Source organism: Micromesistius poutassou, assembly GCF_964030765.1.
Source record: "Micromesistius poutassou genome assembly, chromosome: 8".
NCBI classification, from domain to species: Eukaryota; Metazoa; Chordata; class Actinopteri; order Gadiformes; family Gadidae; genus Micromesistius; species Micromesistius poutassou.
The window spans coordinates 8185041-8202015 of record NC_140278.1 but is presented as its reverse complement, the minus strand read 5'-3'; the positions used below and the strand labels follow the sequence as shown (position 1 = coordinate 8202015).

At 43.6% G+C, this 16975-nt stretch overlaps 1 protein-coding gene across 1 annotated transcript in view; it reads right to left on the bottom strand.

Annotated features, from left to right (window-relative positions):
• Window positions 1–16975, bottom strand: part of iglon5 (IgLON family member 5) — a gene marked incomplete at its 5' end in the record, with an annotated part of 88950 nt that overhangs the window by 1143 nt on the left and 70832 nt on the right. The window contains 4 exons of the mRNA XM_084471903.1: window positions 560–691; window positions 6297–6416; window positions 7811–8043; window positions 15225–15297. Of these exons, the coding sequence (XP_084328029.1) occupies window positions 560–691; window positions 6297–6416; window positions 7811–8043; window positions 15225–15297 (558 nt within the window). The remainder of the gene's footprint in view (window positions 1–559; window positions 692–6296; window positions 6417–7810; window positions 8044–15224; window positions 15298–16975) is intronic.

The following is a 16975-nucleotide window of genomic DNA, read 5'->3' as shown; positions in this document are numbered from 1 at the left end:
TGTTTGTGTGTGTCTAGTGTTTATTGTGTGTTTGTGTTGTTAGTGAGTGCGTGTCCAACTAGTGAGTGTGTGTTCTCAGTGTGTGTTTGTGTTGTTAGTGAGTGTGTGTCTAACTAGTGTGTGTGTGTGTTCTCAGTGTGTGTTTGTGTTGTTAGTGAGTGTGTGTCTAACTAGTGTGTGTGTGTGTGTGTGTATTCTCAGTGTGTGTTTGTGTTGTTAGTGAGTGTGTGTCTAACTAGTGTGTGTGTGTGTGTGTGTGTGTGTGTGTTCTCAGTGTGTGTTTGTGTTGTTAGTGAGTGTGTCTAACTAGTGTGTGTGTGTGTGTGTGTGTGTTCTCAGTGTGTTTGTGTTGTCAGTGAGTGTGTGTCTAACTAGTGTGTGTGTGTGTGTGTGTGTGTGTGTGCGTGTGTGTTCTCAGTGTGTGTTTGTGTTGTCAGTGAGTGTGTGTCTAACTAGTGTGTGTGTGTGTGTGTGTGTTCTCAGTGTGTGTTTGTGTTGTCAGTGTGCATGTGAAGCTAGCTGATGTCGTACTTGTGTGCCGGTGTGGAGAGTAACTCACAGTTGACGGTGACCTTGACCTTGTGCCTGTCGGGCGGGGCCACTCCGTTGTTGGTGATGCACTCAAAGTCTTCGCCCTGCTGCCGCCGGATCTCCGTGATGTCCAGGAACTCCCCCTCGCTCACGAGGCCGTCTGCAGCAGTCACAAGAAGGTCACAGGTCACCGCAGAGGTCATTCAGATGATTGGATTGCTGATTTGAACCCATGGATGTATGAACCGGGTACATGGCCCCGCTTATTTCATTTTCTCTCTCTTTTTCACGGGTGAAGAAGTGGGAGAGAGATTTATTTTTTGCTGTTATAAATGGTCTCCAGCATGAACATGGTAGGTCACCATCCTCATCTAATATCTACTTATGTCCTGTGCTATGTTCAAACATCATTTGATGGTTTGGGTTTAGTGTTGTTCTGTTAACTGTTGACAAGGTGAAAACACAGAGTTTAAATGTCAAAAGTCTCTCCAAGTACCTTCCCCCATTGGCACGACCAATCAGTACAGAGATACCTTCCCCAATAGGGACAGACCAATCAGTACAGAGATACCTTCCCCAATAGGGACAGACCAATCAGTACAGAGATACCTTCCCCAATAGGCACAGATCAATCAGTACAGTGATACCTTCGCAAGCAAGCAACAACCAATCAGAACCAATCCCTACTATACCTGTGTGTGTGTTAGATAATGTTGAATCTACTCTCATGAGAGACAATGAGTGGTTAGAAATACAATGCTTATTTTTATTGAATTATTATAATCATAATTTTGGTGTTCTTAGTTTGTGTATGTGTAGCAAGTCTATCAATATATCGTGTTGTCAGTGTGTGTGTAGGTGTTGCGAATGTATTTAATCATTGTGTGACAGTATGGGGACAAAGTGAATTGACAGGAACAACATAATTACCGGCCTGTTCTCACAGGAAATGAGAGCGTAGCTAGCAGGTGTGACTCGGCATGGGAGGGGGGGGGGAGTAGAATAGGAGTCTGGTGTCTGGTGTTGACAAACTCTCAGGGGTCCCTGATGAGAATTCTCTGTCTGGCGCATTGGAATGGAAGTACATTTCTTGCTCCTCCGACGCCAACCTACAGCTCACTCCACTGAGGAACCAATGGTGGAGGAGGCCGCAAGCTCCACCACAGAACCCATGGAGAAATTTCCATCTCCAGCACAGAGCCTATGGTGGAATCAGCAAGCTCCACCACAGGGCCCATGTCTAAGTAACCATCTCCAGCACAGAGCCCATGAGGGAATCAGCTAGCTCTACCACAGGGCCCATGGTTAAGTAACCATCTCCAGCCCAGAGCCCATGGTGGAATCATCTAGCTCTACCACAGGGCCCATGGTTAAGTAACCATCTCCAGCCCAGAGCCCATGGTGGAATCATTTAGCTCCACCACGGGGCTGATGGCACTGGAACCAGCTAGCTCTACCACATGGCCCAGGGTGGGGGAACCGGGGAGGAGTTATGGTGCTGTCTGAGGGGATGCCGCGGGGGCTATTAGGGTGACAGGATGGAGGGATGGAGAGAGAGAAAACCACAGAAACGAGAGTGAGCAGAGTAAGGAAGAGAAATGGAGAATCGCTCCAAGCTGTCTCGTCGCCTGTGAAGCCATTAAGTCTTTCTTCTCTCTGCCGTCTTCTCTTTCCTTTCTCCCAATCTCTCTCTCTCTCTCTCTCTCTCTCTCTCTCTCTCTCTTCTCTATCCAGCCTCTCCTCTCTCTTGCCTCTACTCACTATCCTCCCCTCTCTCTCTGTTTCCCTCTCCCTGCTCTCATCCAGCCTATTAAAGGAGTCAGGCTGTGGAACGCCACACAATACGTAATCTCGCCGCTAACAAGGAAACCCGGGCACATTTACGATTTGCTTTTAAAATACCCCCCATCTCACACGTCCTCTCCTGCCTCACCTCCTGGCCACAGACACTCAGGCGGGAGTTTTTTAGTGACGCCGACGCAAACACACATAAAGAAGACACTTAACGCCACGCTAGCTCCTGTCACAGATTAGCGCGCGGAGCTAATTGGAGATTATACGGGAGGATTATTAGCAGGACCGCTGAGCTGAGGAAAATGGCGGGAAAAAAGGCTGTCGCAGCGGGAAATGACTTTTCCTACTGCGCCATTCGAGAACAGCTATTTCAAATGGAGAACTGTGCGCGATAACTCGAGTTGGGAAGTAGCTAAAGAGCTAGCAGAGGGCTAACAATCACTTGGCTAAAGAGCTAGCAGAGGGCTAAACATCACTGAGCTGAAGAGTGCTAGCGTAGCTTCAACACCATGGGAGTCTGACCTTTACTAATGGACCCTATTTTAAGGATAGTATTGGCTTAGCATTATCATTTTGTCAATATTTAAGGAAATGTCTTTGATTTAAAATGTAAATACATTTAGGCTTGAAAGGCAATGGCTGTCAGACATCATGTAAAGTTATCCTCTTCGTGGAATGCATATTTTGACAGATCTTCGAATGTGACCGTTTAGAGTGAGGCAGGAGGGTTGTGGGAGTTAGTATGGCTGTGTGACTGCAGGTTTGTGTGTAGGTGTTTGTGTGGATAGTCATCTGAGTAATGAGAACAGATGGCTGCAACACACACACACGCACACACACTCCCGCACACACACTCCCGCACACACACACACACACACACACACACACACACACACACACACACACACACACACACACACACACACACACACACACACACACACACTCCCGCACACACACATTGTGATCCAGTGTAATGGAAACCGCAGCAACTCCTCTCTCTATTTAACTCTCGCTGTTTCACTCCTTTGCACTCCTTTTCTCTTCCTCGCTCAGTTTCCCTCAGTGTCTCTCTCCCTCTCTGATGTTCTAGGGAATGGGGAAGGAGGAGGGGAAGGAGGGGGAGAGGGAGGGGGATGGTTGTTGGAAGATGTGTGAGGTGAGAATTACTGCTGACACAGGAGGAATGTGCGTGTGCTTGTGTCTGTGAGTGTGCTTGTGTGTGTGTGTGTGTGTGTGTGTGTGTGTCTGTGCTTTTGTACATAGGACAATTTTCTAAAGGCAAAGCACAGAGGTGTTTGTGTATGTGTTTATATGTCTTTGTGTTTGTGTGAATGGTTGTTAAAGAGTAAGCTGAATTGTCATTTTTGTGCTTCCTGGGCATGTGTATCTTAATGCGTGTGTGTGTGTGTGTGTGTGTGTGTGTGTGTGTGTGTGTGTGTGTGTGTGTAGCTTATATCAATGGTGTAACAGCTAGACAGTACAAGTAGATGGATCTCTCTCTCATTTCACCGGAACCCAGCCGGCGCATAGACAACCACTACAGAGGCTATTGTTGCATGTACACATCTTAACCTATACATCCACCGCAGTGACTAGTTACATGAGCAACTACACATCTTAACCTATACATCCACCGCAGTGACTAGTTACATGAGCAACTACACATCTTAGCAGAGAATCCACCACAGAGGCTAGTTGCAGAAATAACTCAACATCTTATAGGATAGAACCCACCACAGACTAGCTACATGAGTGACTACTTTTCTTAGTAAGTACTGTAAGTACGTAAGACTAGTAACATTCGTAACTTAACAACTAGTATAGTAATACAGTAACTGTTCATATTTTAGTGAAGACTATTAGTTACTTGACAAATATCAATTTGTAACATTAGTAACTGTACATCTCTAAGTATTGCTTTCTATACTTACATATATTATAATAATGCAATAATCCAACAAACTAACAAAACCAACACTCTGTCTAACATCAAACAAAGATATCAACATTCTGGCTGACCATCCAACCAACCAACAAACCACATATCCAAACATCTAAACAACCTACCAATTGGCTAACCAACAATCCAGCCCAACAGGCAAAATATCACAATACAGAATCTAAATTAAAGTCCTACTTTAATCTGCATCAGAAGTGCATTTAAGGTCAAGCCTGGTCAGATCTTTATGTATGCTGTAGAAACCCGGAGTAGAGGTGAAGGCCTCACTGCTCTACATCTCTATGGTTTTCATACGTCTGCTCGGGTCTTCAACCGTTTATATGTAGACTGCAGGGGTCCCAGAATAATCTTATTATGCATGTTGCATAATAAGATGTTGACCAATCCAAGGTGTAGTTCTGTTAGATACCAATCCTATATGTGGAAACACTGGTATGTGTGTCTTTTATAGGAAGTGTATTATCACTGTTTTTATATGCCAATTTTTACTGCTATTATTTATTAGATGCCTTTTTACAGAATTTGCATAAGCACTTTATTAGGTGATATAACACCTTTTACACTGTCTGTTTTATGTATGTATGTGATTGTTTGTCTATCTGGACTTTGGAGTCTGCAATAAAGTTTGATTGATTGATTGAACCTCCTTTCGTTTCCACACTCTGGCTCTGGCCTCCTCTAGATCACTTGGTTTCAAAGTGTCTCCTCTGGTTTTTAACGTGCTACATTCAGCCTGACTAGGGTCTCAATCACCCCGAGGTGTACACATGTTTGACCGCGTGATGACGTCTGGATGGAGTGACTGCACCCTTAGCATGCCGGTACAGAAGACAGGGCTGTGATTTAATGTGACAAATGGCTCTTATTGAGAACATCCACTCAAGGTCCTCCCGTCAGCCGAGGAGCACAGCGTTGAAAGGCCTGGTGACATAAAGCAGCAGTTCATCCAATATCTACCAATTAGCCAAGCAAACAACCTGACACATCCATCTCGAAGGCTGCACCGTAACTATCTCATAAACCGCAGCACTTAGCACACGCCGAACGCCATACACGCCTCCGATGACTGACTGTGGACATCAGCAGACACGCAGACAGCTGGGAGGGGGGAGCAGAAATAGAATAAAGATTGGTGCGGGAGAAGCAGACATTTTCCTCTTCATCTATCACGCACTGGTCCGGTTCAGATGGTGCGTGACGGTGAAGGAAACTATAAATAACGGCCTCGATGACAACATGGCTGTGGGCCAGCCAGGCGTTGTGGTGGCTGTCGACTGGCGAGGACGAAGACAGATGCTGACGATTACCGCCGACGCCCGGGCATAATTACACACCACGTGGGAGGAAACACGTTGGAATTGTATCATGTTTATGAAACGGTATAGTGGCGGTATGTGCACATACGCTGTGACGAGGGAGTGGGAGTGTGACGGGGAGTCATTGGAAATAATTTGGCCGCCTCACTTGCCACGCGTCATTCAGAGGCTGTGGGCGTCGCACATAAGAGGATGAAAGGTGGAGGAGGGTATGAACGGGTGAGAGGATGTAGGAAGAGAGAACACAAGGATGAGGGGGGGGGAGAGAACATGAGGGTGAGATGAATAGAGGGTGAGAGGATGAGAGCGGGAAGAGGCTGAGAGGATGGGAGGATAAGGGGTGAGAGGATGAGGCGGAGAGAGTGAGAGGATGGGAGGATGAATGGTGACAGGATGAGAAGGTGAAAGGATAAGAGAGTGAGAGGATGAGAGGTAATATGATGAGTGGATGAGGGTGAAAAGGAGGACGAGAGTTGAGAGGATGGGAAGCTGAGAGGATGAGAGGTGAGAGGGTTAGAGGATAACATGGTGAGGTGATCTGAGGATGAGGGGTGAGACGGTGTGAGGGTGAGAGGATGAGAGGTGAGAGGATGTGAGGGGAGATAATGAGAGCATGAGAGGATGAGTAGATGGGAGGGTGAGAGGGTGAGAACATGAGGGTGAGAGATTGAAGCAGGAAGCAGGTTTCTTACACTTCTGGTCCTTCCAGGTGACCGTGGGCTCGGGGCGTCCCACCGCCAGACAGAACAGGTTGACGTTGTCGCCTTCGTTCACCGACACGTCGTGGGAAACGTTGACGATCCGCGCCGGCACTGGGAGACAAGAGAACGACCTTTAACCTCTGATGCACTCAGGAATTATTCATGAGGTCTGCCGCACTTGTTTAAAACACAGCGTTGGTGTTTGGAACAAGAGACGGGGAAAGCCAGTCTGTAGATTAATCATGTTGGTGTGTGGGTGCGAGTGTGTGGGGGCCTGCGTGCGTGCGTGCGTGCGTGCGTGCGTGCGTGCGTGTGTGCATGCGTGTGTGTGTGTGCGTGTGTGTGTGCGTGCATGCGTCTGTGTGCAGCAGTATGGCCAATCAGCAGCTCCAGATGCATTTAATGGATTGGTAATGTAATGTGCGTCCTTCAGGAGCGTCCACTTGGAACATCAATAACACCGTCTCCCTTCCCCTAATGGAAACTATGAATAGTTTTCCTGAAACTTCCACTGTTTTATCTGAGCACTTTTCTGCTTGTTAATTTGATAACAAGTTGGATTGAATTTAAATGGCCGATTATCATTGCTTTTAATGAGCCTTGACCCCAGATCGCTTTTCCTCATCCGGATGAGGAATCCTCTCCTCTCTCATCTGATGCTGGCAGAGTGGTGAAAGCAACCGCCTCAGCGTCGTGATTAGATGTGAGATTGCAGCAGAGCTGAAGAATACACAACATCCATCTCGCAGACACACTGACAGACTGTAGACGAGTCAGGAGACACGCCAGCTGATAGTAGGCAAATATATATATAATCATCCCTCCATCTAACAACCTATTTCTGTAAGTCATTGTGACTTTCCGACTTTCCGCCAGAAAGATCTCACGTCCCAAAGCGATATGACATCATGGATGCATCGCTACACTCTCATCTCCTCTCAGACCTACGGCTAACAATGCGGCCACTAAAGACTGGTCTGTAAAGGAGAACCAAACCCCCTGACCCTGCCTTTTAAAAAGGCTTTCAGGTTTTAGTCATTCCTGGGCAGGGCTTCCGCTGGAAACGCCTCCCTTTAATGCAGGTACAATAAGCAAAGGACAAGTGTGTCATATCAACGCCTCAAGGCCAAGTCACCATTTCAGCCAATGAGAGGTTATACATGCAACAGCATCTGTTAGAACTAGAAAGGGAGTAATCTAATGCAAATCAATCTATACATGGCATTGGGGTTCGGTTCACCTTTAAGGAGCAGGTGTGGGTTTGTCTTCTTGGTCTACCTCACAGCTTGTTCTATGAAGAGGTGAATCGCCCCAGTGTACAAGGAAGTCGGGGTACCTACCTTGTACTATGAAGTGGTGAATAGCCCCAGTGTACTAGGAGTTCCAGGTATCTACCTTGTACTATGAAGAGGTGAATTGCCCCAGTGTACTAGGACGTCCAGGTACCTACCTTGTTCTATGAAAAGGTGAATCGCCCCAGTGTACTAGGAGCTCCAGGTACCTACCTTGTACTATGAGGTATACATGAGCAGAGCGGGGCTTGTTGTTGGCCTGGAATGAGCAGGTGTAGGGCCCCTCGTCGGCCACATGCACCTGGTCGATCTGGATGGAGAAGTGGCTGGTGTTGCTGTTGACCAGTGACACGCGCTTATCCAGCGACCACTTGTCCCGCCCCGTGAACAGGATGTTGGAGCGGTTCAACCACGCCTTGTGGGTCACCTCCTCGTCGATCTTACACCTGCGCAGGTGAGCCAAGGGTGAGATCCAGGTGAGGTACAGGTTGAGGTGCAGGTGAGATACGGGTGTGTCCCAGGTGAGACACAGCTGAGATACAGGTAAGGTACAGGTAAGGTAAAGGTGAGGTACAGGTGAGGTAATGGTGAGGTACAGGTTAGATACAGGTAAGGTAAAGGTGAGGTACAGGTAAGGTAAAGGTGAAGTACAGGTAAGGTACAGGTGAGGTAAAGGTGAGGTACAGGTGAGGTACAGGTGAGGTAAAGGTGAGATACAGGTAAGGTAAAGGTGAGATACAGGTAAGTTAAAGGTGAGGTACAGGTAAGGTAAAGGTGAGGTAAAGGTGAGGTAAAAGTGAGATACAGGTAAGGTAAAGGTGAGGTAAAGGTGAGTTACAGGTGAGGTAAAGGTGAGGTACAGGTGAGGTAAAGGTGAGATACGGGTGAGGTAAAGGTAAGATACAGGTGAGGTAAAGGTGAGATAACAGAGAGACAAAAATTAAAGATGAAAACACATTTAATAGTGATCACACTATGTGTGTTTCGGACAAAAATAAAAAGAGCCTAAAAGTCTCATCTGTTCATCTGAATAATTACTTTACACCTGTTTCTAATACAAACCTTCTCAAGCCCTACAAACGTATATCTTTCTGATGATTATCATGTCTTGTCCATGTCAGGAACTTTACCAAAGAAACGTCATGTTTCTGTGCGTGGACTTAAAACTTGAATATCGGAGCATAGTGTCTGATTCAGAAGTTTGGACTTGTCATTTACGTCCCCCACCACTAGGTGTCCTCGCCCAGCCTGATTTATCGTACTTAGAGCAAGACATTAATAATATGTCTGTTTATGACATGCTTACACCAACTCACAACAAATGTTATTTTTTATTTTTTATATCAATGATCAAACTGCATTTATATATGCCCAGTGTGTACTATGAATAATTTCAAAGTTATAATAATAAAAGTAAAATGTAAATCTATCATCCAAACAAAGGACAAGAAAGTGGAAGGAATTATAAAATAAAAAAATAATCCTTCATCAGAGGTTATAACTGCTGTGGATTTCCCTGAGGAATTGCAGGAGCTTTTCTGTCTTCTAACCTTTTACGGTAAGAAAACAAACTAAACTTTTAATTAACGGTCAGATTTGTATAACTCTCCTAAAGATTATATTAAATGTGTGGATACTATATTGAATATAGCGCAACGTAATTTGGTGAGGAAAAGTGTTGGCGAATATCAAAGTAGCCATACCATGACCATAGCTGCACAGGAACACATTATATCCACTTTTGGGTTTGTGTAGCTTGCTAGCTTGCTAAGGTTGGTGAGCCTTAAATTATTTGGAATGGGAGGCTAATGGCTTAATCTGAAATAATATGTGATTTTGGTATGCTTTAGAATGGGAATTTAGCAATATTAAAGTTCTATGTAATGTAATTACGAATTTGAAGTGAAAATGAATTGACGGGTCATTGCTATCCTTGTTCCATGGACAGAATGGTATTAACAGATTGGCATATAGTTATTTGTATTCATTTTCCATTCAAATATTGCCAGCAAAGCATCCAAATAAAATTGGTTTGTTCAAATGTGAATTATACATGATATTTGTTCTTATCACATTGCAAATGTTTTCAAACATCAATATGTGTGTAACCACTTATGTCTTAATATTCCCTTAATCTCCTAAAGTCCTCTCCTTATCAGTAAATTACTTAATCCCCTAATTATTTTTCAGTTTTAAGTCTAGACCTTGTTGGGTACACTAATATATATATATATATATATATATATATATATATATATATATATATATATATATATGTATATATATATATAATAAACCAAACCAGCTACCGCAATACCACTCCAAATGCACAAAAGCACTTTATGAAACACATATCTCTCCCGCTGTCTATAGATGTTTTTGAACTGCATTGTGTTTTTTATTTTCCCTTTGAAACACAGCGTCTTGAGATCTACAAATAAGATGTGCTTCCTCTGTGTTGAAGAATTGCACCGTTGTCCAAAAGCACATTAAAGCATGTCAGACACAGAAACAGACACCCTGTTATTTTGTTTTGCGCAATCAATCCCTATGGTTATTTGATTATTTTCTGCGTTAAGCAATTGTGCGGCAGATATTGAAATAGCAATTCTTCTTTGAACGTATTCAGGGCTGTGTCCTCTTTATCTATCCTGCAATCACTTAACAACGTTTCTTTGGACAACAATGGAAGTTTGTGCCATCAAAGGTAACGGTCTGTCTGCTGATCAGCCAGACAGGCTGGTCCCTCAAGCAGGAGGAAAACTCTGTCCTTCCTGAACACATAGCCTAGTATTTTATTTTGGAAAGGAACGTTAGTTTGAAATGCAGCTCTGTCACCCTCGCCCCCTCTCTCATCCTCACCCGCTCCCTCTCTTACCCTTGCTTCTTATATCTTTGTGACAACATTGAGGTGGTGAACTAAGTGGTCATAAAATGTTTCATTAGTAGTTATGTGCCTGGTATACTCTTATAATGATCTGAGAATCATATCATTTATGTAATGTAATGCATTATACCAGCCTTGTAAACTGCGACTGATGAGCTTACTAACTAGACTTGACACTCCTCATACTTGAGTCTGAAGAGTATGATGTTAAGTTAACTTAGTTGTTGATGTTTTACCTTCACAGCATGCAGGTATGCCACTATACAGTTTATGAGTAATAAATAAATATTCTGTCATATTTGCATATTGCAAAATATTGTACTCATTCTGTTGCTGCATACTTCATCTTTGTATTATGTCTTATTATAAACTAGACCACAGACAGATGCCAAAGTGGTAACACAGGTGAGATTATTCAATACACAAATAAAAAATTGTTGTTGTTGTCCACTTCTCAAGTTTATGTGTGTGGTTTGAGTTCAGAAGAGCAAAGCGTCTGGAAATGTTTCGAGTGTTAAGCATTTCTTTCCATTGCTAAATCTGTCATGATATTGGAAAGATGATGACTGATATATTCGTTATAATACATTGCATTATAAATAATACATTGAACATTGCAATAATTCTGGTGATATATACTTGGTGTGCGCGGATGTGCTGATGTAATTTCCTTTCTTGCAGGAAGAAAGGGGCCATTAAATGGTAAATGGACTGCATTTATATAGTGATTCCTGACCTTGAGCCACTCAAAGCGCTTTATAATTAGGGCCTCACATTTGTGAGTAGATAGGTGTAGGTTTCTTGCTCTTCACCTGGACACATCACTAGGAGGAGCCAGGGATTGAACCAGCAACCTTCTGATTGCCAGTCAACCTGCTGTACATTCTGAGATTCTCCCACCATTAATATAGCGCACCATTGATTAGAACAGTGTTTCTCAACCTTTTTTGAGCAAACGCCCCCCTTACCTTACCCTGATCCTCTGGCGCCCCCCCCCCATTATTATTGTTAATTTTGTTTAAATTGCGATACCCGTGGGTAGGCTATATCCATTACCAACTCCACTCCAACTCGTGCTACATTGCTTGAATAAAAACCTTCTGTGCCGTTTTGGTTTCTTCTGGACAAGAAGATGTGTATTCAGAGTTTTATTAAAAGGTTTTATTATTGAGCTATTGAAGTTTAATACGTAACAGTGCTTGTGTACATTTTTATTGGTTATTGAACTGTTAACCCGCGAACTTGGGTTCAATTTGTGCACGAAAGACTCCCTTTGTTTACGTGACGTTGCCTAGCAACGCTGCGCATGTGCAGCCTTTATCCGCTTCGTTCGCGGCCAAATAGTAATTAAAGTAGTTTGTTACTATACAAGTTAAGCGCCTGTAACATCAGTGTTAAATGCGTATGTGCCGGTTGGTGTGCGTACCTTATGAAAGTAAGTGTTTATCGGTTCGCAGACGTAATGAGCGACGTTGCAGTGGTCTACATGTAATGCGCACGTTCTATTGTTTACAATTAGCATGCTAAGCGGAGTTAGCTTTATTCACGTCTTGTGTTGCCTTACTATGTAATATGGATGAGATTCATGTTGCTTAGCGTAATGCCCCATCCACCGCTTGCTTTGCATGTCCCGCAAACCAACCAGTGGAAGTCAGGGGAGGGCGAAACAGTTTCTGAAGCACCACGCTACTAAGATGAGGTGGATTTGTTTATCGGCGTTACTATGGCGATCATGACGGCACTGAGCATAAAGTAAAAAGTAGATGTGACGATAGAGGGGTTAGAAACCCATATGAAGATAGGCTTTTTATTTCAGTTATCCTATTTTTGCACCGAAAATATTTGAAAACCATGAAAGGTCCCCCGTGTTCGTTCCCAGCGCCCCCCTAGGTTCTACGAACGCCCCCCAGGGGGCGCTGCCGCCCCCGTTGAGAAACCCTGGATTAGAACCTTTCACGTGGTGGGTATATAGTGCACTTGAGGGTGATCTAGTGAATGTGGTGGTGAAGTGCGTGTGTTTTTAGGAAGCCATTTAAAAACGTAAATGGGAAGTATATATGGAGAAAGAATGAATGACTGAATGGCTTGTTTGTTATAGTTAAGGGTTGTTATAGAAAATAATGTTGTGTTTTCAGTTTGTTTCCGAATATAGTGGGATAAGGATAATTTCTAAAATTGACTTTTTGAAACTGAAGCTGAATTTTAAATACTTTACAATTACCAATTTATTACCATGCAAGTCTTGCTTTGCACTCGACTGGCGCTAATAAAAAGCCTTCTAACCTTTTGTCCTGAACTGACCAGTTGTTTTTAAAAACATTATTTTTCATTAATAATAATATTGTAATCTTTGCTCCAGTCCTAATTTCCCAGGTTACACAGAATGACTTTCACCACAGCCTTGTCTTTAGTCATCCTCAAAATCAAGAAGTTGCATTCTGGGTGCATGACCTCCTCTATAATAGGTCCTCTTGTTAAACTCCTGATTTCTCTTGAGGAATATTGCAACAAGTTGAATTGAAGTAGCTACTAGTCGCAATCCTTGGGTTCTTGTTCCTATGGTGTCCCTAACTATTAATACTCTCATATTAAACTTATAACTTATGCTTGATGCTACAGATAAAAGACATGTCATATTAAACTCATATCTCCTAATGGTTTATTAATGCCTCTCACATTATACTAATATCTACTAAGAGTTGATTAATACCCTCATTAAAATAATTTGTTACGGTCGATGGTACAGATAATAGAAAAAAATATATTTTCTTATTAAACTAATATCTGTTAATAGTTTATGAGGATCTCTCATTTTAAACTAATATCCACTAATAGTTTATTTAAGGCGCTGTAAGCGATGTCGTGGTGATTCCTGTCCGTTTGATTGCAGGTAGCTCTTTCTCTTGGCAGCCTCCTCCTCTTTTTATACAGCCCCTTTTTTCTCTTTGAGTGTATTTTATTAGCTGTTCCTGGAATTGCTGGAAACTGGCGGGAATCTCAGCTGTCTGCCAGTGAATGCGGGGGTGGGAACGGGATACCAGAACATTAGTTTTCTGTTTCCTGCAGAGCAGAGGTACTGGGAGACCCATGTCTTTCGACCAAATGCTTTATCAGTGATGGCTGTTGGTACGGGATTACGGGCTGCTGGAGTTGGCGCGCCAGGGTTTACGTGCCAAGTCGCGCGTCAACGCATTAACGCTGAAGTGCGATATACCGGCGGCCAGTTCTGATAGACATTAGATATTATCTGGGGGGCCAAATGAAATTACACTGCGGGCCGGATTAGCCCCGCGGGCCTTGACTTTGACAGCTATGGTCTACAGGAAGTGAGCTCGGTGACATGGGACTTGGGGTGGATTGGGCAGCTCAGCAACGGGGACAATCCAACCATTAACCAGTCTTCCTCTAACCTGAATCCAAAACACAGTGTGACCTCGCAACTCCTGTGCAACAAACCCCAATCTGCCATTAATCTAATGCTACAAGCCTGCACCATGTAGGTACAGAATGAATATGTGATTACATTGTGTAGCCACTGTAAGACAGACCTGCACCGGGCAGTTCAGCAGAGGCTCCTGGGCTGAACTCCAGCTGTTCATAGAATAGCTTTATCATATTATTGATTGTTTAAACCTGCACTTCAGGTTTGTTGATACATGCCAAATGCTCATCTACCCATCCAAATTTACAACCAAACAATCAAATCACATGTCGCATTGCTCACAATCACAGATTTCAAACTAAAGTTTACATTAATTTCATTCAGTAATTCAAGTTTTGTGTATATATTCAGGCTTATGTACAAAGGCCTGTTGAGCCCTAAAGCAGAAGGTAAACACAAAAATGTATACAAGACCTCTTGTAAACGTAGCTTATTTATCATAATATAGAGCTTACATCTTCATTCACATCTTTAAAAGTAAACACAACTGTCATATTTTTTATAGCACACAAGCCACTTAATAGTTACATCTTTATACTTTCTGTAAATTTTTGTGCATATGCTTTTATCTTTTCGTACTATTTTCTCGTACCATATATTTGTGTCTCATTTTATTCTCTTTATTTCTAGTTATTCATACTCCCTTTTCATTGGTATTTTTCCATCTTGAGCGGAGCACCTGAGACAGTTCAACCATTTCCCTGAGCCTTAATAAAGCACCTCTAGATGACTAGATGATGATCGACGGAGCTGCCCCCAGGCATCTCATCTTGATGACCTAAGACGAGAGTCCTGCTATTTGTTTGTGTTAACAGATATTGATGGAAACTTCTGCAGACCAGGCAACAACAAACGGTATCTGACTTCCTCGGCCGACGCAGATTACTCTCCCTTCACCATGATATAGAAAGGAGGAAATAAATAAGAGGTGAAGATGCCTGAGATCTGCCTCCAGAGAGACCGATGTTTCTGGAAACCGCTAAATCTCAGATCTCATATCCTAGAATCTTGTTATTATTGGATGTCCCCTTGCTGTGACATCATCGCTCACTGGCCTGGCGCCAGGATCGACCTATCATAATCATCATCATCATGAACAGTCAGCCAGGGTCGCCGCTGTCAACAGCCAGGGTCGCCCCCGGCAACAGCCAGGGTCAGCCCCGGCAACCATCAGGGGAACTGCAGAGATGCCCCCGCAGGTGTCGTCCTTCTGTTTGATGGCTGACAGTTTGACTGCACTGAAGGTAAACAGCCATGGGGGACAGATGAAAAGGGGGGGGTACAGGTGTTTGTGTTACCTGAGGATGACGCTCTCTCCTTCCAACACAGTGATGTTGTCAGGCAGGTGGCCAAGATCTGCTGCACTGGAGCCTAGAGAGGAGGAGGAGGAGGAGGATCAAGGAGAGAGAGTAGAGGAAGAGGGGAGAGGAGGAGGAGGAGGAGGAGTGGTCAGCATTTTTTCTAATAGAGGAAAATCAGAAGGTGATTGAACCAGGACAGAACAGAAGACTGGAGGTAGAGGGCAGACAGTAGAAAGCGTGGAGAACCATTTCAGTACATTTTGTTCTTCGGAGAGAACAATATGTGTAAATGTAGTAGTAGAGACAATAGAGACAGTATAGTAGAGAAAAAATAGCTATGGAGTAGAGACAGTATTGTAAAGATGTAGTAGAGACTGAAGGGACAGTATAATAGAGAGGTAGTAGCAATGTAGTAGAGACAGTATGGTACTGGTATAAATGTAGTAGCAATGTAGAAGAGACAGAAACAGTTTGGATATAATGACGATGTTGTACAGACAGAGGCAGTATGACAGGGTTATAGTAGAGATGTAGCAGGGATGGAAACACTATAGTAGAGATGTAGTAAGGCCTGTAAAGCAATATAATGTAGTTTCTCCATCCTGTATTCTGCTGAGACTGTGTGTGTGTGTGTGTGTGTGTGTGTGTGTGTGTGTGTGTGTGTGTGTGTGTGTGTGTGTGTGTTGGTAGGCAGGACGAGATGCTGTCCCTTCATTTCACGCTCCAAGAACTCCTCTTCCCTGTTCTCATTATCACACACACACACACACACACACACACACACACACACACACTCACACACACACACACACACACACACACACACACACACACACACACAGACACACACACACACACACACACACACACACACACACACACACACACACACACACACACATACCTTTGAACAATATAAATACAAACCAGAATAAATACAAACATGGTGCAGTCGGAGGAAAACAGCCCCAAGCACTGTTTTATTATATTTATTTACCTATAATTATATTTATAGACTTCATATTTATTATACAACTCTTTTTCTAAAATGTGCACTCAAGTGATGAAGAAAGAGGAGGGGTACTTTGATATCTTCCTCATATCTCATGTCAGTTATCTATAAAGGCTGGTATCAAATAAATCTCTCAATCACAATTCAACTCTATCTTCCCTCTCTCTCTCTCTCTCTCTCTCTCTCTCTCTCTCTCTCTCTCTCTCTCTCTCTCTCTGCATCACAGATTCATCACATATTCTCTCTCTCTCTCTCTCTCTTTCTCTCTCTCTGTCTTACTTCATCACAGATTCATCACTGATTCGCTCTCTCTCACTCTCTCTCTCTCTCTCTCTCTCTCTCTCTCTCTCTCTCTCTCTCTCTCTCTCTCTCTCTCTCTTTGTCTTTCTCTCTCTCTCTGTCTTACTTCATCACAGATTCATCACTGATTCTCTCTCTCTCGGGCGCTCTCTCTCTCTCGCTCTCTCTCTCTCTCTCTCTCTCTTCAGTCGTCCCTTTGTCTTTGAAGGACCTCAATATTGGAGGGATTTGCTCTTGCCTGCAGCATTAATAACCGCGAGTTTATGAAAGGAAGTCGGAGGAAACAACTCAAAACGCAGCGCAGCACCTGGCAATAGCCCGGCCCGGCTCCCATAACAACCCTAACCTGAGCGAGCTGCGTCTGGGGGCTTTTCCTTTGAAGAGGCTGTGTGTTAGCGGTTTGTTTGCATAGAGAGATGAGAGCGTTTATTAGAAG